We start from the raw sequence: 24401 nt of genomic DNA, 5'->3' as shown, positions 1-24401 counted from the left end.
CACAGAAGGAGTCCAGGAGGTTTGTAGAGTATATGGAAGATAACTTCCTTCTGCAGCTGGTGAGAGAGCCTAGCAGAGGAGCTGCCCTGCTAGACCTACTTTTCACAAGCAGAGAAGGTCTGGTGGGAGATGTGGAGGTCAGGGGCTGTCTTGGTCAGAGCGGCCATGTAGAGTTCTGGATTCTTGGTGGAGCCAGGAGGGGGGACAGCAAAACTTCTGCCTTGGACTTCTAGAGGGAGGACTTTGAATTGTTCAGAAGACTAGTAGGGTGGGGTCCTTGGGACTCAGTCCTGGACAGCAAAGGGCTTTGGGACAGCTGGTCACTCTTCAAGAAGGAAGTCTTACAGGCTCTCTATAACTACCTGAAGGGAGGTTGTGTGAGCTGGGGGGTCAGCCTCTTCTCCCTTATAACTACAGATGGGATGAGAGGGAATGACTTCAAGTTGCACCAGGGGAGATTCAGTCTGGATGTTAGGAAATACTTCTCCAAAAGAGTGGTCAGGCACTGGAATGAGCTGCACAGGGTGGTGGAGTCACTGACCCTGGAGATATTCAGAGAACACTGAGACATTGTGTTGAGGAACATGGTTTAGTGAGAAGTGTTGGTGATATGTGGGCAGTTGGACTGGATGATCTTGTACGTCTTTTCCAACCTTGGTGATTCTGACTCTCAGGACTGGTCTGTTACCCTCTTTCATACTCAAAGTGGAAAGGAAGAAAGATGTGGCACTTGCACAGAAACACCCCGGGCAGGTCTCTGGGTATAGTTGAACAAACTGAAGTAGGCTCCACAGACATGGTACATGTTATGCTTGTGTCAGCCAGTACTTGGGAATCTTTGCCTGAGCTTCTCTGTTCATCTACAGCCCAAGGAGGTACTTATGGTTTTTTTCACATGTATACTTGACCTTTGGTAGTTCTTAGTTTCTAGAGATCAGGAGTTAAAGCTGCTGTTCCCCCAGGATTCAGAAATCTTAGTTGATTGGGGTTGAACTCATGTTGTTTGTTTATAGTCTCAAAGCAGAAGTAACTTGGAGCTGAAGGAATCCTTTGAGGTGTATGATCTACGTGTGCATTCAGCATCCTGAACTCCATCCAGTGCTGTGGGGAAGCCAGGTGTTCAGGACCAGCCATTATACTCTCCAGACCTGCCAATGTTCTGTGCTCATGGCTAGTGTAGATGTAACAAGACTGTTTCTAGCTAATCTATTGCTTAAGCACTTTTTAGAAAAGTGTTTAAACACTTGACCTTGCAGAAAAAGTAAGAGGATCAAAAATTCTGGGACTGGCAGCAGTAGCACAGATTTAGATCTAGGGGGAAAAGCATAAAGATGTGGAAGTTTCTGTCTTAAATGTAATGACAGAAAATAAATGGAAGTAGTAATTGCTGAGTGCTCCTGGCAGCGTTCAGAGTTACACTGAGGTGTCTAGGCACAGAGCAAGGAATAGTGGTTGTTACAGTTTTGCTTCTTCACTTTCTTAGCCTCTTTCTTAGTTTTATCTCCAGATTTGTGGCAGATCTGTGTTGTTTTTTCTTTAAAAAAAATGTGTTACATTTTTAAATTCTGCTAAAATCCTAATCTAATAACTTGCAGAACTTTTTTTGGACAAAGATAAGTATGATTCAATAAAGAATTTATTGCTTTGTCATCTGTGCCATCTCGATCATGGCTAGCTTACAAAACTAGATCTGCTCTGTGGTAAGTAGCCATGGAGGAAGGAACAGGAAGGCCAGTTGTGTGGCCTAGAGCACTAGCTGGCATCACTGAAGCACTGTGTGCTGTTGCTCCTTGGCTGAACTGGCTGAGGCACGTCCCAACTTAAACCCAAGTGTCTGAAAAATATTTTATACTCTGGCAGTGTTTTAAATGCATATTGATCAGCATCTGAGTCAAATGAACCTTGCCTTAGCTGGAAATATTCAAATAAATTGTTTCCACCATGAAGATGTCTCACATTATACTTTGTCAGACTAAAGTATTCCAGTGACAGTAATTCTGTCCTTAATATCCTGCAGGAGTCTCGTTATGGTTCGAGCACACTAGCAGTGGTTTCCTGACATAGGTAAGATTCTTCTTAAAGAAACATGATATTGTTTTCTATAAGACCCTTCCTATTTAGATCAGAGTTAACATTTCCATGTCTGGATCAGAGTTAACATTTCCATGTCTGGATGACTGCACTTTTGCTTGCACATGCTTGGTTTGATATTTCTGATTGTTAGTTAGCTGCATTAGTTGCTAAATTCCTCAGGTTTTTCAGTGTTTTAGTGAGACAAAATAAAATCACTTGTGGTGTTTTTGGAATTACCAGTACCTTATTTTTATTGTATTTTTCTGACATCCTTTTTTTTTTTTTGAACTAAACAGTAGAAGATTAAGAATTCCAGACAGAAGTGTCAAAACTAATCAGAGTCTCTAATGATTTTGATATCTGATTTATTGTTGTTTAGACATTGTTTTAAAAAAGCTAACTAATACATTCAGCATGACAGTAAAACAGAAAACAGGCAGAGTATCAAGACCACTTAAATTGGATTCTTGTTTACGTTGCATCGTCTCTGGTGTGACAAATGTGTAGCTCTATCTGGATTTGCAGTGCTTTCATCCTGGCAGTGAGATGAGGCTGGGTGGTCACTGCTGCCCAAGTAAGATGTGTAGCAGTACATGTGGGGCTTCCTCTTATTTCTGCATCTCTGCTCCTTGGCAAAATCACCTCAAAGCAGAGTGCTTCATGCTCTAATGCTCAAAGTAGAGCCAGGAGATTCTTGGAAATGCAGCGAGGCATAATCCCAACTGCAGTAAAGTTTTGTCAGTTCTGTCCAATCCCAGTTATTTATTTATTTATGGGGTTGTTTGGAGGTGAAAAAAAGTGGTTAGGACATGGAAACTAGTTCCAGTGCCTGAAGTGATCACAGCATCCTTCAGCTGTTGCATTGATGCAGTGAACAGCCTTAAATCAGTTTGATCCTACCTTCTGAGTCTGGAAGACAGATTTCTGCTGTCATGGACAATGAAGACGTTGCCTGCTTCTTTGTGTGTGACCATGTGCTGACACACTGGAGCTTCCAGTCCTCCTCTCTGTGGCATTAACTCATTAGAGGCGATGTTGGAAAAGTATGTGCAGGGCAAGATGTGGCCCACTGCCATGTGTGCTTGTGTGATAAACCTTGCTTGTGGTTTGTAATTTCAGGCAGCTTATTCACAAATAATTTCAGAATTGAGTATGCAGGGTCATGAATTTCTGCTTCTTCTTGAAATTAATTACAGATGAAGAGTGGTGTGGACCTGAATTTCTTAAAGAACTCAACGTATTTTAGCATATTAATTAGACTCTACAAGGTCAGAAAATCCCGTAGTTCACAGTGGAGGTGCTGTAAGGTTAGGGAGGATGCACACTAAATAAGAAGATTCAGTGGACCTTAACTCTGAAGTGTGATGCAGTCTCAATTGAGTGGCAACAGCTGCTTTGATAATAGGATATTACAATAAAGAGCTATCAGAATTTCTCAAGGTATATCACTAACCAGAAAACCAGAAACACTAGGTCACGTACCAACAAATAAACTGTACTATGTGGGTGTCCAACCTTCTGGCTTGCCTGGGCTGTGCTGATGGAAGAAGAATTCTCTTTGGCCGCATATATGTATACCTACAGCAGCAGCTGTAGGTAACACTCAGCCCCCCTGTGCTGTCTGTCCTTCACACTGACCAAAGACAGCTCCCTCAGCCTGCCATGGGATGTCAGGTGTGCTGTCCCTCCCTCTCCCCATATGGCCATGTCTTTCCCATGCTGGGGAGACCAGGAGCAGACACAGGAATCCACACACAGACATTCAACATCCACAAAAAAAAGAGGAGCATTTACTGTTCTGATTAATGTTGTGGGTTAATGTTGTCAGCACCCAAGTCTTTGGCTTCTCCAGAGCAGCAGCCTCCTCTGTACCAGCTCTGAGCCCTCCTCGTGGCCTCAGGCAGATCAGGTTCCTCTGCCATACTCCTCCTGTTGCCCCGGTGCAGAAGCTCAGAGGATGTCGGTGCTGCTCTCCCTGCTTCCTCTTGGTGAATGAGAGATGGGGGGTCTTGGTGAGGGAGTGGGTGGGGATGGGAAGGAGGGGTTCACGGGATCCTTGGCTGTCAAAAGAAGAATTCCCAGGAGGTGGTCTGAAATGTGGGGCTGTCCTGACTAATAATGTACTTATAGGATAGGATGTTCAGCATCAGCATCGAGGCAGCCATGTGGGGTGAGGTGGACAGGACCCCACCCCGCTGCGATGGTAGGGATGGGGTCTGGGTGTCCTCCCACGCAGCCTGAGAGCGGTGACCTGCCGGGGGTTGGGCTCTGGTGGAGGTGGATCGACCTCCATTGGCTCTTCCTCGGGCCCTGAATCCATCTCCGTGGGCTTGTCTTTGCTCTCAGGTGGGCCCACCTCCGTCGGTTCAATGGTGTGAAGCCCCCCCATTAGCCGCTGCCTCTTGGCTGGTGGGCACTCCATCCTGCCTCCCGGGCAAAGAAATTGCTCTGCTTTGGAGCTTGATGCAGCCTCTGGTATCGCCCGCTCAGTGACTGGAGTTCTGCGGGCAGGACCCTCTGGTAATAGGGCTCAGAACCAGAGGCCAATTTGTGACAGCACAGTGCCACAGTGATGGTATTGTGACAGTGTCCTGCGTTGAGCAAAGCACGGTGGTGTGTTGGGGTGTTGAGTTGGTGCTTATGGCCTTAGAGTTGCCCCAGTGTTGGAGAAAGAGGAAGGAAGAAGCTGCTGTTGTTGGAGCAGAACCAGTTGCAAAACTTTTGCCATAAGTGAAGAGATGGGGGTTGATCCTTGGGAATACATCAGAGCCCTGAGAGGTCATAGCAAGCTTGTTCTGCCACCCGGAATAGTTTTCTGAAGCAGGTGGATGATGTGTGCTGTGGTACATCCAGAGATGCTTCTGGGTACATCTGTATCCCGTGTGGCTCAGAGATCCTTCAGTAGCAGTTCATATAAAAATCACGCTCCTAGATGGGAAGAGATCAATGCAGACTCCTGTGTAAGCTGTGTGCAACCTACTTTCTTTGTATTTATGAGAATGGGTTTTTGAAAGTCTTCTAAGCTATAATACAGTTGAATTTAAAAATAATCTTCCTTGTGTGCAGATTTTTATTTTTTTAATCTTTTGGGTAATAGCTCTGAAGTGCACAGAGAATGTCATTGATAGAGAATACAGTGAATTCTGTGTTCTGAGCAACGGAGGAAATAGCGTTTTTTCATAACAAGTCAAAATGCAAGGGACAGAGATACGCATGCACTGCTGTGCAAGTAATGCTTCCTCTTTATTTCCTTGGTTCGTGCAGCAGATGCAAAGAGCATGCAAACAGTTTTTGATAGAGCGAGTTCTCAGCTACTCATCACTATTTCTCAGTACAGTCACCCCTGTGAACTGATTTGCTCATCAGCTGATTGGAGCCCTCTTCATTTCTCGATGTGACACCTGTACTTGGCCGATCCAGACCGTGGCTTGTCGTTCATGTTGTTTTTGCTACTGCTGAAATGCAGCACCCTCTGCCTCACTGTGCTCACATCTGCTGTTTTGTGCTCATCAGTGTTCAGCAAGCGCTGATGAATGTCTGTGGTGCCATTCTTTCTGCATGGTGGGACTGATAGGTGGAAGGAAGGCGGAGACCTTTACCTGGCATTGTGATGCATATCTTCCTGTGTCCTTGAATCTCTTTACGTAGCTTCATTTTGGGGACACTTGAGGAACCTATACTGCTGTCCAGCTGATACGTTCCTGACAGCATTGGCCATGTATTTCTAAATCATTAAAATACCCTGAGGTGCCAATCACATGGCATGGTGTGTGCCCTGAGCGAGTGTTACACGGAAGTATGTGGACGCAGATATGAAAACAGGAGAGGTGGGGGCTTTATCATGGCAATTTTTAGCTAAGGAAGGTACTTCTAGGAGTAATTGGTATTTGTTATTACTGAAATTCTGTGGTTGGTTTCACTGTGGAAAAGTATTTTCTTGAAGAGGAAGTATTTCGGTTCTTTTTTTTCTTAATGTTTTCAATGCCAATTTTGTTACAGAAGCTCAAAGTAATTGAAACTGCTAAAAGTGTTTGGCTTGAATTTTTTTTTTTTGGTGCTTTACTTAAGTCTTATTTCTGTGTCTAGAGGTTCCTGGAAGGTGTTTGGTCGAGTGTTAAAATTAAATTGTGCTGTTCCATCAGACTTTGTATGAGTTGTGGAGCCAGCTGTACGCACTGGATAAGTCAGCAGCACTGGGGATGAACTGAACAGGGCCATTTCTGCTGGTTTAAACTGCTGCTAAAAAGTGGTGCCAGGCATTGCTCTGCTTTCCAGCCTGTGGGCAGAATGGGAAGTTGCTTGAACCTGTTATCTGAATGCTATTGATACTTCAAAGAAACAAAGACCTATTGAACATGTTGTATTTTAACACACAGTGAGAGGATGTTGCATGTGGAGAAATAGTGAATTTTTTAATGCAACTCCTTTTATCAGGAGGAATGTTTTGTATCCTCTAGCCAGCATATCTCATGCAACAGTTTCATTATCGGAAAGAATTTTGCCATAAGGGAAGTGTTTTGCATTCCTTAGCAAATATACTGTCTTCCAGGAATCACAGAGGTGCCCTAAGAACAGTAAATAATTAGTAATTGCTTGGGATTTGGAGTTTTCTTAAAGACAGCATTTACTTATAAAACATTAGGAAGGGTGCAGTTTGAGTCTTAATGAGTAACAGAGATGTAGATGTTCTTTATCACGTTTTGCATGAGAATCCTTCAGTTTAATAGCACGTTATTGTGGAACCATCTGTTTAAATACATTTTTATTTGCAAGTGTGGCTAGTTTTGTTTCTCTCACTTCTCATCTTAATCTGTGTTCTGTCTTTTTGCCTGTAGGTTTTGGGAAGTGGCAGTGCACATCCTTTTCCCATAGGAAAGCTGTAGGATTGTCTTCAGTTGTGGGTCGTAGTCCTCATTCTCTGTAGTCCTTTCTGCCACTGTTGGTACAGATTGTGGTCATTTTGAGCACAGTGGTGAAAAATAGAAGATATGAATGCAGAGTGCTGCAGTAATATGATCTTCTGTCGTTGTTGATGCAGATTTAGGTGCACGACTACTGTCACATTTGTTTCTTGTCCCATCGTTGCCACGCTTAACTCTAGTGAAGATGTCTTCTTGGATCAGGCGTCCAGCCAGGTTTCCATCATAAGTGTGCTGCTGTTCTATGTAAGTGTAGCAGCTTTGAACTGCTTATGGTTCATGTTAACGCTACAACGACATAACCATTTTAGTCCTGGGAGCTCACAGTTCATGTAACTGTATTAGAACTATACGTAGAGATTAAGGCCTAACTGTTTATGCATAGTTTTCCTTCTGGTCTGCCTTAGGGTTCTCCTTGTTGCATTTTTTTCCCCACTGTGTTTTTTTCTTAATCTTGTAAGCAAAGGTTCTGCATGTTTTCAGAAAGAAAGGAGAAAATAAAAGATCTTCACTGTTCTGTGATGTACTCTGTTGCTTTGTCTGTTTCCTAGTTGGTATTTGTGTATTAAAAACACCAGTGGTGTTTTAATTATATATTGGGGCAAAATGAGCAACATTTTTCTGATAAAATCAATGGTTTTCTGCATTTTAATGGAAGATAGGGAACTCATTCTTTTATCCAGTGCGTGGATGCCACCCAACCTTTCAGATATATCAGTACTTCTGCCTTTGGAGAGGATTAACTGCAGCAGTTTGAATCTTCCTCTGTGTGCAGACACAGTGAAGGAGTGATAGTTAGGCACAGCACTCTTTGCTTTCAGGTTTAAATGTGTGAAGGAGTCTATAGAATTCTCTACCATCAACTACAATTTGTTTAGTTGGCAGTGTTCAGCTTTATTTTGATCATTTTTTGTTGCTAAGAAGAAAGGCAAAGCAATGGATATGAAACCTTTCGGAATCTTGACTGTAATAACATTGCTTTTTTTCTGTTTTAAGAAGGCTTTGCCTCTTCAAGTTCATATTGGATTTTTGCCTAGAAAGCTAAATCCAATTTTCATAAACTAGTGCACTTAATCATTGATGACTCAACTATGTTGATGTGCTTACCATTTTTTTTTTCAGATGTATTTGTAAAGGACCAAGCTCTTGGGTTTAATCAGTTTGATAAGTGATGCTGAACAGGAAGGAGTGAAAGATAACCACACAAATAAACAGCTCTCTGATCACATACCTTGCAGATGTAGCACTGTTAGCAGGTGGGATAACAAAGAGTCTTCACTGTTTGAGTTTGGTGTCTTTGTATTCCAGTTTTGTAAAGCTAAGTTGGGAAAAACATCCAATAACTGAAACAAACAAACAAAAAAAGGGTGAATATAATTATTTTAAAGCTGCATGCTGGATTTTTTTGGGGGGGATGGCGGGGGGCCTGAAATAAGAATGTAAAATTTGTGTTTATTGCATCAGAATGGATGAATGAATAATTATTTAGAGGAATGAAGGGTTGTTTCTCCTATTGTTAAAGCAAAGGAAAATGTAAGAACGGAATGATCTGTGATGCAGTAGCAAAGGGTCTGTCAATCCTTGCTTTATGAAGTCCTGTTTTACATTGTTTGTAAGTAAACCAAAAAAGTATGTAGGCGAGACTGCAACATCCTGTATAAAGTTTAAAGCCAAAACGGATGTGCTGTTTTAATTAAATACAAATCCTTTTAGCTGCTTTTGTATTACAAAGTTGCTCTCGAACAGCAAGGCAGAGGCAGATTTGACTTGCAGGCACCTTGTTGGCGCTCATTCTTGTAGCTCTTATGCTTGAAATGGCATATTTGTCTTGTAACAAAGAAGCAAGCCAGCCAAGTTCCATGTGAGAGCTTTTAACTCACAGTTCAGTGCTTTTATTGTTGCTACCCTGTATATATACACTGAGAGTTTTACAGAAGTGCAGGAGGCCTACACATGTTTTAATTTAATGAAAGCACTGTGGCAAAATTCCATGCATTACGGTGAGGCTGCAGTTCTTTTTGTGTGTGGGTTTATTTATGTTATTGTTTATTACACTTTGTGTAATTCCTAAAATTAGGATCAGCATTACAAGTACTCACTGTCTGATGAACTGTTAACAGAAGTCCTTGGTGACTTGACTTTTACATCTGTTTTTTTCCAAGTGCCAGGATTTCCAGTGTCCTTGGTTTGTTTGGTGTTCCTGTTGATTTTAGGTAATGATTTGGTATGTGTATCCAAGAGGAAGTGTTATCTGTTGTTTCAGATAGCAGTGATATTCAAGAATTCAGTGTATATCTCATCTGATGCTGATCCTCAAAAAAATGCAGGTGTTTTGAGTTGGAAATCCCACAAATATTTTAGGCAGTGATAAGACAAGAGGGAATGGTTTTAAACTAAAGGAAGGGAGATTCAGGCAAGATATCAAGGGAATTTTGTTACTGAGAGTGTTGAGGTGCTGGCACAGGCTGCCTGGAGAGGTTGTGGATGCTCCATCCCTGGAGGTGTTTAAGGCCAGGTTGGGTTGGGCCCTTGGCAACCTGATCTAGTACTTGATCTGGAGGATGGTGGTCCTGCCTGTGGCAGGGAAGTTGAAACTTCATGATCCTCAGGGTCCCTTCCAACCCAAGCTATTATGTGATTTGAGAATTTGTTTTCTTGTATCTAGATATGTCAGTGAGGATCTAGCTCTGATAAATTCTTATTTACATCAGGTATGATTTGGATTTTGGCCAAGGTACGATGTCTGTACCTCTATTTATACATTAGTAGTGGTTTTGTTACTTCACATGAATTTGAAAGTGTGTTTTGTAAAGAAATTGCCTATACAATCATACTAAGCTACTAGTTTAACAAGAAAATGATTTTGTATGGTATCAGAAATGTAGCTGTTACCTTGGACTGTCTGTATTTCTGCAGTATGTTGGACAAAAACAAGTGATCCAGGATAACCAACCTGGCTTCACCAAGGGGAGGCCGTGCTCAACCAGTCTTGGTGGTCTTCGATGATGGAGTGATGGCATTGGTGGGCAAAGGAGAAGGGCAACTGATGTTGTCTACCAGGACTTGTGCAAAGCCTTTGATATGGTCTCCCACCACACCCTTATCTCTAGATTGGAGAGGTATGGATTTGAAGGGTGAGCAATTTGGAGGATAGGGAATTGGTTGGAAGATCACAGCCAGAGGGTTGTGGTCAGTTGCTCTATGTCCAGGTAGAGGCTGGTGAGCAGTAGTGTCCCCCAGAGGGTCAGTATTGGGTCCAATACTCTTTAACATCTTTATCACTGATGTAGGTGATGGGATCGGGTGCACTCTGAGCAGGTTTGCAGATGACACTAAGCTGAGTGGTGCAGTGGTTATGAGTTGTTATGGCAGAAGGAAGAAATGCCATTGAGGGGGCACTGATAAACTCAAAAGGTGGACCCATGTGAACCTAAAGGTTCAACAAAGCAGTGCAGGGTTTTGCAATTGGATTGAGGTAATCCCAGATATATCTCCAAAATGGGAGAAGAACTTGAGAGTAGCTCTGTTGAGGAGAGCTTAGGGGTTCTGGTAGATGAAAAACTGAACAAGAGCTGGCAGTGTGTGCTTGCAGCCTGGAAAGCCAATGATATCCTGGGTTCCATCAAAAGAGGGGTAATAGCAGAGAGGGAGGTGATTGTCCCCCTCAGTTCTGCACTCCTGAGCCCCAGCTGGAGTGTTGCACCCGTCTGGGGGCCCCCAGAACAAGAAAGATGTGGAGTTTTTGGAGAGGATTCAGAGGAGGACTGTGATGATGATCCAGGGACTAGAACACCTCACCTATGAAGATGGGCTGCAAGAACTGCCTTGTTCAGCCTGGAAAAGGGAAGGCTGCAGGGAGACCTCATTGTGGCTTTCCAGATGTTTAAAGGGAGATCATAAACATGAGAAAAATCAACTTTTCACATGGATGGATGGCAGTAGGAAAAGAGGGGATGGTTTTAAACTAAAGGAAGGGAGATTTAGACTATATGTCAGGGGAAGTTTGTTACTGAGAGAGTGTTGAGGTGCTGGAACAGGTTGCCCAGGTTGTGCATGCCCCATCTCTGAAGGTGTTTTACGTCCAGGTTTAATGGGGCCCTTGGCAACTTGATCTGGCAGCCCTGCCTGTGGCAGAGTGTTTGGAACAAGATGATTCTTCAGGTCTTTTTCAACTCTAGACATTCTATGAAAAATGGTGATTGAGCCTACTTGTTGGGATTGTAGAGGATGAAATTCTATTTCTGCCATGGGAATAAATTGTGCAGATTTTTGCAAGGTAAGAATTACACAGTTGGGCTGCTCTCCTGTGGAGAGTGCTTTGGCGTGGCAGACTGCCTTCACTGAAAGCAGTGTTACTTCCAAAAGGACTTGCAAGTAGCAAGAGAATCCATCATAAATGTAGTAGGAAATCAGTTATTCCTACTATACACTTATTCCTAAATGAGATGTATTGGTGGTGGGCATCCTACTTGTAGGATCAGAAGCAAGCTGTGAAATTGAGTGTTTGTTTGGAACTTGCCTATTCAATTGTAGCTTGCTGTTTGTGTGCAGCTTCAGCCACAGTATCAGAAACCACTTTTTTGCACTTGAGGCCCCTACATTGCCTGGGGCAAGCTTGTACTGGAGTGAGCAGTAGCCTTTGTAAGGACCTAGTAACTCCAGTCTTGAATGCATTTCTGATGTGTGTGTTATCACAGTTGAATGTCAGGTGTTGTACAGATTACAGGGAAAGAGTTGAAATGCACACAGGCAGATCACCATCATAGCACGACCACTGCAGAGCATGCTTGAAGTCGAGAAAGAATCATAGAATCATAGGATGGCCTGTGTTGAAAAGGACCTCAAAGATCATCTGGTTTCAACCCCCCTGCCATGGGAGGGTTGCCAGCCACTAGACAAGGCTGCCCAGAGCCACATCCAAGGCTGGATCCATCCAGGATAGGGCATCCACCACCTCTCTGGTCAACCTGTTCCAGTGCATCACCACCCTCTAAGTGAAAAACTTCCTCCTAAAATATAAACTAAATCTCCCCTGTTTTAGTTTAAAACCATTCCCCCTTGTCCTATCACTATCAGCCCATGTAAGCATTTGTTCCCCCTCTTGTTTACACTCTCCCTTCAAGTATTGGAAGGCCACAGTGAGGTCTCCCTTCTCCAAGCTAAATAAGCCCAGTTCCCTCAACCTTTCTTCACAGGAGAGATGCTCCAGCCATCTGATCATTATAGTGGCCCTCCTCTTAACCCATTTCAAGACTTCTGTGTCTTTCTTGTGCTGGGAGCCCCAGGCCTGGATGCAGTTCTTCAGATGAAGCCTTACAAGAGCTGAATAGAGGGGAACAGTCACCTCCCCTCTCCCTCCTGGCCACTCCTTTTTTTTAATTCAGCCCAGGATATCACTGGCCTTCCAGGCTGTAAGGCACTCTGACTCATGTTCAGCTTCTCATCCACCAGGACCCCCAGGTCCTTCTCAACAGAAACTCCAGGAGTTTCTTCCCCTAGTCTTTATAAATACCTGAGATTGCCCTGGCCCAAGTGCAGCACCTTGCACTTGGCCTTGTTGAACCTCAGTAGGTTCACACAGGCCCACTTCTCCAGCCTGTCCAGGTCCCTCTGGATGGCTTCTTTCCCTTCCTGCATCACTCAGCTTGGTGTTGTTTGCAGGCAGGCACATAATGCATCTTAGTATCTGTGACTGTAACAACGAAATATCCCAGGTTCATTAATTTTGTTAGAGGGCCCTGTAGAGTGCACACATGCTTTCCAATGAAGAACAGCTTGTTCTAGAATGGTAAATCATGACTAGCTTGGTAGATCTCAGTACTCACCCTTTCCTGCAGTAATGAGGCGCTGAGAGGTACTTGAAAAACATAAGTTTTGCCAAGCATATTAATGAAATGTCTACTTGAATTGTCTCTTAAAGAAATCATTGTTTCTCTAGTTTTTCAGAGTTCCAAAATCAGATCACAAGACCTTTTCAGTCCCTGCAGCAGTCTGTAGTCTGAAAGTGATCAGTAACAGATTTCACCTCCTTTAACTATTCAGGCAAAATAAAATCAAGGAGGGGCATGGAAAAGAAGTGTCTTAAGTTACAGAAAACAAGTGAGATGCTTGATACTTTTTAACAGTCCCTGAAGCTTAAGAGAAAGATGAAAACCGGGGATGATACTAGTTTTGGAGTCTATTTGTACTTTACTAGAAATTCTGCTCTTATCACATATTTCAAGATGGTCAGAACACTGTATTGATAAGCTGTTGTGTTACTCTGCAGTTACAGTCCTCCTTTGCAACATAGCAGCAAGATAGCATTGCCTGCACAGTGCTCTTGAAGAAAATCTAAGAACTGATAAAATTAATCATATAAATACTAAAGGACTGTCTTTACCTAGCAGCTTTTACTATTTTCTGGGCCTGATAAGAATCTGATAAGAGCAGATGCTACACTTGATCTTAGCCAAAAGGCTGAGAAATGATCTGATGATCCAAAACATTCTATTCTATTCCCAAAAGAGGTGCAGAAACGTTGGCAAGATGAGAAAGAACAGTTGAGCTCCTTGTTATCATAATGGAAAATGGGTAGATCTGTTGTTTTGCTTTTTATAAACAGCAACCTGAAGTGCCATTGGTGCTCTGAGAAGGTGATAGAAAATCCCAAGTTATCTGGTTTTATTTTTTTTGTCAGGAAATATTCTGAAAAAATTTGTTGATTTACTTCAACCCTGTTGCAAGCTAACAGAAAAATGTTTTTAAAGCAATGTTTTTAATTCAAGAACCAGATTTAATAAAAATACAAAATGCTACAGCACAGGAAATGTTGAATAGCAAAGAATGTGAATCAGATTATATTTCAATAATATTAAAAAGCCTTGCTTAATTATTTTTTTAAAGAAACAATGAACCGAAAATGTATTCATGCTCCGATAGCCTTCTCAGATAGCTTGGAGCTTTGATGTTAAATGTGTGTTTATTTCTACTAAGTGAGTATATTCATGATGACAGTGACGTGATTCAGACCACAGGAATGGGCTTTAGCTGTAGTCGTGCTCTCAGCACTGCTGCATCTCATGAGTAGGTCCCTTTTTCCTATGGATATTCTCATGATATTAACAAAAAGTAGAAACCTAGCAACCTATCAGTTTTGCATAACATACATCTGTAGGAAACAAAGTGCAGTTGAGAGCTAAACTTTGTCTTCTATTGAAGTGCTCAGCTGATGTAGCCAACATATCTTTACTAGAGTTGTTTGGGATGACTTGAAAGGCTTCTTTAGTTGGTGTGTTTAGTACTTACCTCTGAGAACAGCCTGTGTCATCTTAAGGACTTAAAATCAAAGTGACATTAATTGAAATGATAATTTTATGGAACTTGTAAAGCAAGTAGAGAGAAACAAAATATTAGTTCTCTTGAGAATCGTATTTTTAATGTGTGTGAAGTCATAAGAAAATTATCATAAAGAGGTACATGTGATAATGTTTCTCCCTTTGGTGAGGGTTGACATGCCTTCTAGAGGCTCAGCCTTTCTTTGCTGTGCAAGGTCATTTGCTGCCTCTGCACACTTAGCTCCAGGCATGGCAGGGAGGCAGGTTCATCTTCAGGAAGTATACAGCTGGTTTTAAGTGTAACTTCTGTTCTCTGTAGAAACAACAAATAATACATTAACAAATCCTAATTTACGGTAACAAATCTAATAAGTGACAAAGGGGACTTTATTTACAGGGAATTATATGTGTGTGTGTGTGTTATACTCTCAGTGTACTAAATATTACCTTCCTTGTAAACATACCATGCTGAATTCACTTCAAGGGGATGTTCTGATGTTCTGGAAGCCACAACTTGTTCTTGTGGAGTGAAGAAATGGTAGAACATGGAGTCAAGGTTCTGGAGTGCATCTTGGTTTGGTCTAAATTTTGATTATATATATATGATATATTTGTAACTGAGCACAACAGTAAGTTGTGGCTGTTTTACTTTATTTACCAGGCAAATGAAACTTGGTCTGTGTGGTGACTCACTTTGGTCCTCCAGTAGAGTTCCTTGAACAGCCTACGGTTACGGTTCATAATTTGAAGGTATAAATTTTATGTTTGGAGTCAGTGGGGCTTTACTCCTTGCTCAACTGATACAGCCACATATGCTGTGTGAAGTACAGCTTATATGGATTATGGATACTAACCAGTTGCCAAGCTTTAGAGAACTAGCTTGTCTTAAGAGGCACGAATTGGTATGCTAACAGCAACAGTTCCTCATATAAAGACCTTGTGGCCTTTGATTTAATAGATGGATCATTAGAAGTCATTTTTTATTACATTCTGTGCAAAAGAGAGGGGATTAGTCAATTTTTTTACTCAGTTCTGCCTTGTGAGCCTAAACATACCCTGTAGGAGGCAGAAGTATTAACAAGGGAAACATAATAGACCTTTCTGCTTCTTCTTCATCTAATTCTAATTGCTTTGGGAAGATAGGACACGAGCCTAAAAGGAAACTGTCTTTTGTTTTGCACTTTCTGTGGAACAGTAGGACATAAACGCAATTTTGAATTACTGAAATGGCTATTATTTTTTTGTATTTTAGTTCTTTATTCCTTGTTGTTGAGACAAGTCTCTACAATCTTGAGATTGTAGAAAGCTTTCTGAGATTTTTTGAAAAGTAGCCAAATACAACTTGCCACCTTGTTTTAAATGGAGACATTCTCATGTTTTTTATAAAAATGGACTTACTGCATGTTTGTAAGTGAATCTTAAATTCTATTTCCAGTTAATCAAAATAATGGATGGGAAAGTTCTGTTTTCATCGCACATTAGAAGTAATCTTCAGGCTCTGTTTCATCCATTTGGGCATCTTTCCTCCTCTTTCAGAGAAGACGACATTTTACATAGATAACCAAGTAGTATAATAAACTAAATTTCATAGACTTACATAGGATGGAAAAAATCTTCAAGTCCAAATTTGAGATGCAAAGAGTTGAAGGTGCAAGCTAGCAGTGACAAGAAGAGCAGGTATTTCCTGTTAAAACACAGTATGTAATGAACATTAACATTGAAGTCGCTTTTCTCAGGTTTATAAATAAAAATGTGACACCAGAATATGTTTTTGAAGCTTTTTTGATATTGTCACACCTAGCTCATAACGTTAATCTGCCAGATTCTGATAATTTGTCCTCGCTGCTGACATGACTTTCAAGTACTACCTCGAAGAAACTCTCACTATATGTTCTCTAGAAAAAATGTTAGCCTTGTGTGCAGCAGGGTTTGACAGAAAGGAAGAAACATAAACACATTAATAACTTTCATCTGTCAGCTGTGTTTATAAATATGAAGTCAAACACTTGATTAAATATCTTTTTCTCCCCTTTCTAAAACAGTTGGAGAACTTCTGCTATATATCCAAAGGGGCAAGAAATGGCAGCTGTGATGTGCAGAGCTGCTAGTATGCAGGCAGCAGTGGTGCAGCCTTCCTCATGCCCACAGGCTTCCGTTCTATTCTGGGGCACTGCACCTACGCCGGAGCAGGTTGCTTCGTTTCTAGCCCACCCACTTCTTGGCACATATCCTTAGACTATGGGCGTGTTTTTTCCTCCTTTTTTTGGGCTTTAGTGCTCTGAGGTAACCTGACTCTTGGCTTTCATTCGTTGGTGGACTGTGGTGGGGTCATCCAGGTATGTTTGTTGAAAGTCCCCTCCACTTATTCTCCCTGTATTTCCTCCTTCCTCTTGCAGGTATGTGTATGCAAAAGGTGTGGGCATATAACTAAGTGTAGACCTTGGATTCTGGCCTAATGTATGGACTGCTGCCAGCATTATTTTTGGTGTTTTATCGAGCAGGAAGCACAAGAGTTTGAAGATCTCTTGATGCAGTTTCCCTGGGGGGAGTGCAGCAGTTTCCATGGCAGCAGAGGCACCCTGTAGCAGAGCTCCAGTGGCAGCTCTATTTCAGGTCAGGAAGCTTCAGGCTTTACCTGAAGCAAGAGCCTAATTTTGAGAGTTTAAAAAATAAAAAGAAGTAAAAATAAAGAATAAAAATACAAGGAGCACTGTAGGAAGGTCAGTAGGAGAAATCTGACTGTTCTGACTGAATTTTTTTGACTGTCCTGCACCAAAATGTTTGCAAGTCTTCCCAGAATCTTCCCGTTTTCTTGCTGTAGAATGTTTTCTCTGCCTTGACTGCTTTTGCTAAACTTAAAATGCTAAATGTATTTTATTTATTTTGCTTAGGTGTTGTGGGGCTTTTTTTAGACCACATAAGGATTCACATCATGTCAAACAGCAGTATTTTTCAAACACTTCAGGTTTTTTTACCTTTCTATTTCTTTATTATTATTTTTTACCTCATGAACATCAAACCTTATACATTTTATTTCCAGATTGCTCTTGTACTGCTATGCTCCAGTAGCAGGAACAGAGGTGTGGGGGAAATGGAATGGCTCTGCACTAATCTATGAGCTGCAAGACCCCTCTACTATACCAGCTTCAGGAAACTTTACCTGTATGTCAATTTCACTCTTAATAAACAAAAAGCCTTTATACGTAACGTCCCTGTCCCTTAAAATTGCAGAGAAAACTGTCATTTCCACTTCTGAGTTTCTTCCTAAAAGGTCAAAGGCAAACAGCAATGAAAGAGAAATCTGCATTTCTCTTCTATGAACTTTTAGATGTTGGGGCTTGTGAAAACTTGACAGTCCTGTTACAGAATACAACAACATTTTGGAGGTATTTCATAAATATTTGCAATCCTAGTTTATACACTGTCACGGATGTAAATACAGTCTTCAAAAAGCAACATTCTCTTAGATGTTTTATCCTAAACAAAGGGAAATAAAGCATAAACACTTAAATGCCTTTATTCTCCCTCTCTCTAAATAAAGCGTGCATTTCTCTTGTTCCACTCTAAGTAATGCTGTGGTTAAGATGAAGAGAAACAAACATTCCTAAATTGTGTCCGCAGGTCACTTTCTATGTCCATTTCTAGTGCTAGAGGCTGTAACATGCTGCAATCTTCATTGTATTCAAGAAGTCAGACTAGTCTGTTCTAAATGAGTTATGATAGAAGCATCCTGATTCCATACAGTGTCTGGAAAAGTGAAAATGCACTCTTCATTTATGTACCTGTTTGGCATGCAGCAACTCCCAGTGTATTCTTTTTCCTTGTGGATGGCATGGTACTCATGAAAGGTGACCTCTGCAGAGCTAACATTACAGCAGATTTTTTTTGATGTAATGACTTTGTAGTTAAAATCAGTCTTCCCTGAAGTCCATTTTGTCAAAAGCATCTCACCTTAACCTCAGAGCTGGCTCACAGCAGTATTAATACCAGCCATAGAGGTCTTTTCAGCTGTGGAGCTTGTGTAATGCTGTAGTTCTTCTGTTAACTGTAAGTAGCTGCTACTCCCTAAATTATCAAATATGAACTTTAAATAGAAGACAGGAGGTAAAAAGCCACATGCCCTATTGCTAAACTCTTACACTGTTTCCTTTTGAGTCAGAATTAAAGCATGAGGCTTCATAAGGCACCATTGGCAGTGCTCTTCACTTCAGTCAGATTCTCTTTTTTACTTCCTAGTCGCACCCACACAGAGGATGGCAGGGTTCTTTCTAGTACTGTGCCCCATCTCATCAAAGTGATGAGCAGTAGGTGTCATTCCTCCCACTGCTCTCACCCCTGTACTGCTGAAATCACAGGAGGCCTATTTCTTCCTGCAGCAGGTTTATTTTTCTGTATCAAAGTAGGAAACAAGCTTGTTCAGAGAGAGTTGCAAAAATCAATAAATAAAAAGCATTTACTTGAAAAAATCTGTTTTGTAATATAGCATTTGGTTTAAAAAATCTTATTCAGGAAAATTGGTCGTTCTGCTGGCCTTGATATTCAAAGCACAGTGATTTTTACAGCTGTGCTGCTATTATATCACAGAAGGAAGAAAACTCTGTAAAGAGTATTTCTAGAGAGTGGTGCTATAGGTGGTGGATGTCTGATTGAGTGGTGCCCTGATGCTGGGTTGCCAGGTACCTCAAGTCACAGAAAGATGTGTGTGCTTCCAGTAGTGCAAACAGCCAGCTGTGACTGCGGAAAGCATGGTGAGTGCAGTGCAGAACCAGCCCTTCAGATGGTGTTTTCCAAGCTTGTGGAAAGGAAAGATCTTTGTTGCCTGGGTAACAAGTTGCTGAGCCGGGTTCATTTTTGTTAATAAGAGGAAAAAAGGGACAGATCCTACTGTTCTTCAGCTCCTAGGAATAAACCACCACGAACATGAAGATGGGGCAGCAGCTACAGTGGGGTGAACCCAGGGCCTGCAGGCGGCCTGGGCCTGCTGGGCTGGCTGCTGGCCTTCTACCTGGGGCAGGGAAGTTATGTGATTTGTAAAACTGATTAAAGGTGCCTGTCCATCCTGTATGGCCAGCATGGTTTTGGACTGAGAACAGAGCGTGACCAGGAGAAGTTGCACCGACATGTAATAATCAAGAAATAAAATACAATAGGAAACAGTTGTTTGGAGATCAGCTCTTCTTCCATCCTGAAACAGCATTACTTCAGAAATACGTCCATTGGAGTATTTATTGGAGAGTAAGCTATATGCTGTGCCCTTACAGAGAAGTTTAAAAGAGCATTCTCATTCAATTCTTCCCAATTCATCGCTGATCCCATGTGGCGAGTGAGGTGGTTTGTGCTTTTCTTGCTCCTGAAGACAAGTGGGAAGCAGCAGTCAATTTCCAAGTGAACGCAACAAATGATGAGCTGACATTCCAAATGCCAGTGATTGTTGCTCATCTTTTCTGCACACTGGGTGGTCTGAAATTCATGGTGTGTGTGAAAGGAAATGAAGGCTGAGTGAAGCAACAGAAGGTTGCAGAACCTTCATTCAAGTCTAGTCACTATCTGGATGATAATGAAAATTAAAATAGCTTAAAAATATTTATCACAGATACTGGAAATGTTATCTTCTGCAGATAAATAAAGAAACAATTACAGTAACTGCCTGCTACTTGTAGCAAATACTGGTTTCCTGCTTGCTTTGCTGGTTAAAAAATAAAGTGCCTCAGTGCTCAGTGAATGGTCTGTCTCGTGCAAAGATGAGGAAAGATCAGTGAAGTAAGTACCATTGCAAAATATCAGCATCTCAATGAAGAGCAGAGCCCATACAGCCATGTGAATTCCCCTAGGGTCGCATGAGAGCAGAAAAGAGGGGCAGAATCACCTCCCTCTCCCTGCTGGTCATGCTTCTCTTGATGCAGCCCAGGATACGGTTGGCCTTCTGGGCTGCAGGTGCACACTGCTGGCACATGTTGAATCTTTCATCAGTCTGCACTCCCAAATCCTTCTCCTCACGCTGCTCTCAAGCCATTCTCAGCTCAGCCTATATCTGTGCTTGAGATTGCCCTGCCTCAGGTGCAGGACCTTGCACTTGGCCTTGTTGAACTTAATGAGGTTGTCATGGGCCCGTCTCTTCAGCCAGGATGTCATGCTGATCAGTGTCAAAGCTTTGCACAAGTCCATCTAGATGACATAATTTCCCCTATCAAAATGGAAAACACAGCTGCATATTTTTCTCTGCTCTATTTAGGCAGTGTAGCACAATGCATAACGGGTTTTGCCAACACTTGAATCAGTACTGCACTGCACTCCCCCTGTGCCTGTTTTCAACCTACACATGCCCATTGCATGCTAGTGTGTGTTTGCTGTCCAAGCTGCTTGGTGAGAGAAAGCCATTGCCATGTTGGCACAGGGTAGGGGATGGCCTCAGGATGGGCTGGGCTGAGCTGTACGTGAGGTGGGGTCAACGTTTTGGACGTGTCAGATGTAAATGGGCAAGCAGGCATGTTGTTTACAGCAGGAAGGAAAGAGGAAGATATGCAAAGATTTGTAAACATCTGATACATTTAATGATTTCAATTGCTGCTATCAGTTGTAGACCAAAGCTTATCACAGGTAATTCGTTTTGAACATGAGATATCCATGTGGGTAAGTTGTTTCTAGAGAGTGTTTACCTATGGAGCATCCTTTTTAGCCATCTCATGGGGAAGGTCTCACAGAGCTCTTCGTCTCTGCAAGTCTGTAATCCATGAAATTTACTTCTATGGCTGTATTTCAAAGTATGCAAGTGCTCAGGTATACCTGCTTTCTTATCTGTTAGATGCGTAAGGGTGCATATATCTTCATATTCAAGAATGTGTGTACAGTTTTAGGAGCAAGGTTAGCTGTGCTGGTCCTGAATGCAAACTTGGGACCATCCGTGCTAGCGATAAAGCTAATGTGACACAGCACAAGCACAGTCTGGGGAAAGTGAGTCAATGCTTATAGCCACTGGAGTTGTTTCTGAACTTTTTTGGTGGTGTAACATTGTGTCAGAAGATGTATGAAATCATACTTAACACATAGGGTCTCTAATTAGATACTCTTTGATATTGGGTATTTGCATTTATTGACTGAAGATAAAAAATTGAATACATGGTTCTCATGGTACTACGTCAATAAGTTGGTGCAAAAAGACTGCATTTTATGATCTTCAGTGTGATTTTGCAAGGGATGAATTAACTTTAAGACAGTTTTTATGCACTTAATTGAGAATTTAAATGTATGTTTGTATTTGAATTGCAGGTATGTGCCTATAGCAATTTATGCATCACTAAAGTTACTGAAAGTATCACTTGTATGGGGAAACAGTTTTGAAGTTTTGTTCACTAGAACACTTCCCTGTTTCTCAGATATCAGTACAACAGAAGAGAGAGTATTTTCATAGATATGCTTATAAAAAGGCAGATGTCTGTTGCACTTCAGGTGTTTGCATGCCTGCTTTTATCACCAGTAGCTTATTACTAATACGTTAGTGCCAATGGCTGCAGGATAGGAAGATAGATGGTATGCAGGTAGGAGCAGCCATCATGCTGTCTGCTTTCAGACTCTTGTATCATTATAATTTGTACTCAATACAAATTTTCTGGTGAGCTGTGGAAGAAAAAAGCAAGCACCAGCTTAATTAGATCGAATTGTAATGCAAATGCTTCAGAAATCACTGAATTTTATACAAGCATTCTTTTTTCTCACGTTTTAATTTTTCAGTGTTAATCATATTCATTTAATATTGCTTTATGTACTGTAATTTTGTTTTGTTTGCTTTATCTTTTTGCTGGCTTTGAATGTCTCACTTTCATTTCAGTTTCTTTTAGTTGCCAGAAAAAGGCAAACTGGCTGCTAGATTTTTTTCTTACTTTTTTATCAGTTATGAATGACTTTTATTCCTTGCTAGTAGTATTAATTACCAGAACTAGTATACCTACTTTAAATCTTTTATATGCACTTGGATGAGGTCGTTAAAGTAAGCATGCTTTCGCCTTTTCTGCCAAGTGTATTTTTATCCAATATTCCATAGCATGTTTTGAAACGTTGATACTTATTCTTTCAAAGAGTTTGTTCTGCTTTTAAAGGAGAAAATTAAGCAAATTTGGGGTAGTTTCCTCATTAAAAGACTGTTTGTTATGGCTTTTAAAAAGGGAAAGCAGAGTAAGAGCATAAACACCACATGTATACAGTTCATTGCATGCTAACCCTCTTATTTTTCTTGCAGGAAATCCTGGCTGAGTAAAGTTGGAAGCCCAAGTTCTCGCATAGACAGAACAAATTTTTCTAATGAAAAGGAGATTTCCAAGCTTGATTTCTCAGGATTTAGTACTAGATACTAATAGACAGAACATCACTAAGTGCAAAACAGTAATGTTTCCACTGCATGATATTTTCTGTGCCTCCTTAAAAATTCAGCAGAACATTCGGATGCTTTCTATACTTGAGATAAATTGTTGCTGTTCACACAAAGTAAGAATTCTTAGTTGGTGTATTAGATATTTCACAACATGATTGTCTGGGTAGGGATAGTGATAGGAGGATGGTTGGACTAGATGATCTTGTAGGTCCTTTCCAACCTAATGAACCTAATGAACCTATAATATCTGGAAAGTCCTCATCTAATGTATTGCATCTTGAAAGTTTGATAAATGGTTAAATGTATCAGTGATTATTTGTGTACATGGAGATTTGTTATATATAATCATATGAAATCTAATCTTCAGAATGTAAATGATTCATAAGTAGTCAATTCATGTTCTACTATTTGAAATCTGACAAAAATAACCCACATAGCTTACGGAACTGGAATTCTTAGATCTATTCTAATACCTCTGTATTATAGATCATATTACTTGTGATCATTAGAACAGTAATTTAAAATAAATGTACATTGCTTCAAACTAAAATGGTTCAGCTACTTCTGGTTTTAGTTGATGGTGATGCAGATACTTCTTGGAATGGGATGATGAAATGCACTGTGTCTCAACTGCTTTTTCCATGTCTGTTTATGGTTTAAATCCATGCCAACTATAAAGGATATTTCAATCTTTTCTTTATGGTTTTTCTGAAATTAACAGATAGTTTCAGTTTTTGTCCTTATTGAACAAGTATTTGCTCATCCAGTTACATGAATCAGGTTCAACAGGATGCACTCACATTTATCAAATCATATACTTACATGGGCTCGAGAAACTTGAGTCATGTATATGCAATAAACATTGGATCTTTGCAGTAGTGATATCTAATGAATGTAATTTCTTTTCACAGGCACTGAGGAGTCTATCAGGGCTGGAACTGACTTGTATCTTCAGTTCTAAAGTGTTTCTATGTCAGAATTTGTCCATAGAGGAAGATTTTGTTAAAATCCCTGATGCAGCCAGGCAGGCATCTGTGTGATCTGGCAGCACACTGCTAACTAAGATTGGTGCAAATGTGCTATGATGGAGTCTCAAGCTGCGAGGCCCTCTGAGAATTGTATGGCACCTTAGTAATAGTTGTAGTTACATGGTCCCATGTCCTTGGGTTGGCTCTGAGCCTGGGCTGAACCCTTCTGCACTGTGCTGGGGCTGTGTCCTCTGAAGTGCCCTTTGTGAGGGTACTTACAAGTGTGTTTAAACTGATTTGTTTGGTACCTCTTCTAAGGGTAAATAGCCTCAGTTCAGAAAACACTCATATATGCTGTTCATATTTTATTTCAGAAAAGGCCATTTCATAATTTAAACTTTCGTTTTCATATGTACAGACCAAGGTGTGTTTAGAAAAGTGTATTTGTACTGACTACTAGATTTATTTTCACTGGGCCTTTGTGTATAAAGCAGTAAAAATTCCTTCCCAGAATTTGCAGGAGCTATTTATAAATTGTTACAGTTCAAACTGCGCTTGACTCCTGTGATTAAACACAAGCATCCTTTGTTGAAGTCGTTGTCAATAACCCTTGTTCAACTCAGATGGTAAATGGCATAGTTCAAGTGTTGCAGTAGCTCAGTAGCAGTTACATCCTCTCTGAAAACCATATCCTGTCAAACATAAGTAGTTTACATTTTCCTTGAAGCTACCTGGCATTAAATACCCCCACAAAAGCGTT

The 24401-nt window shown here is 41.1% G+C and overlaps 1 protein-coding gene and 1 non-coding gene across 2 annotated transcripts in view; one reads left to right on the top strand and one right to left on the bottom strand.

Moving 5' to 3' along the window:
• Positions 1-22826, top strand: part of ACYP2 (acylphosphatase 2) — a 43712-nt gene extending 20886 nt beyond the window's left edge. The window contains exon 4 of the mRNA XM_065739464.1: positions 22542-22826. Coding sequence (XP_065595536.1) covers positions 22542-22656 — 115 coding nt within the window. The 3' untranslated portion in view covers positions 22657-22826. The remainder of the gene's footprint in view (positions 1-22541) is intronic.
• Positions 13269-13463, bottom strand: LOC136050653 (U2 spliceosomal RNA). Its single transcript, XR_010622414.1, has one exon. It is a non-coding gene; the product is annotated as a U2 spliceosomal RNA (small nuclear RNA).
• Positions 22827-24401: the final 1575 nt, after the last annotated feature.

The sequence above is a fragment of the Cyrtonyx montezumae genome, unplaced genomic scaffold, assembly GCF_038088225.1.
Source record: "Cyrtonyx montezumae isolate F1298 unplaced genomic scaffold, pur_monq_1.0 scaffold_24, whole genome shotgun sequence".
In the NCBI taxonomy this organism is placed as follows: domain Eukaryota; kingdom Metazoa; phylum Chordata; class Aves; order Galliformes; family Odontophoridae; genus Cyrtonyx; species Cyrtonyx montezumae.
Note: the sequence above shows the minus strand (reverse complement) of the source record. Positions and strands in the feature narration are given on the sequence as shown.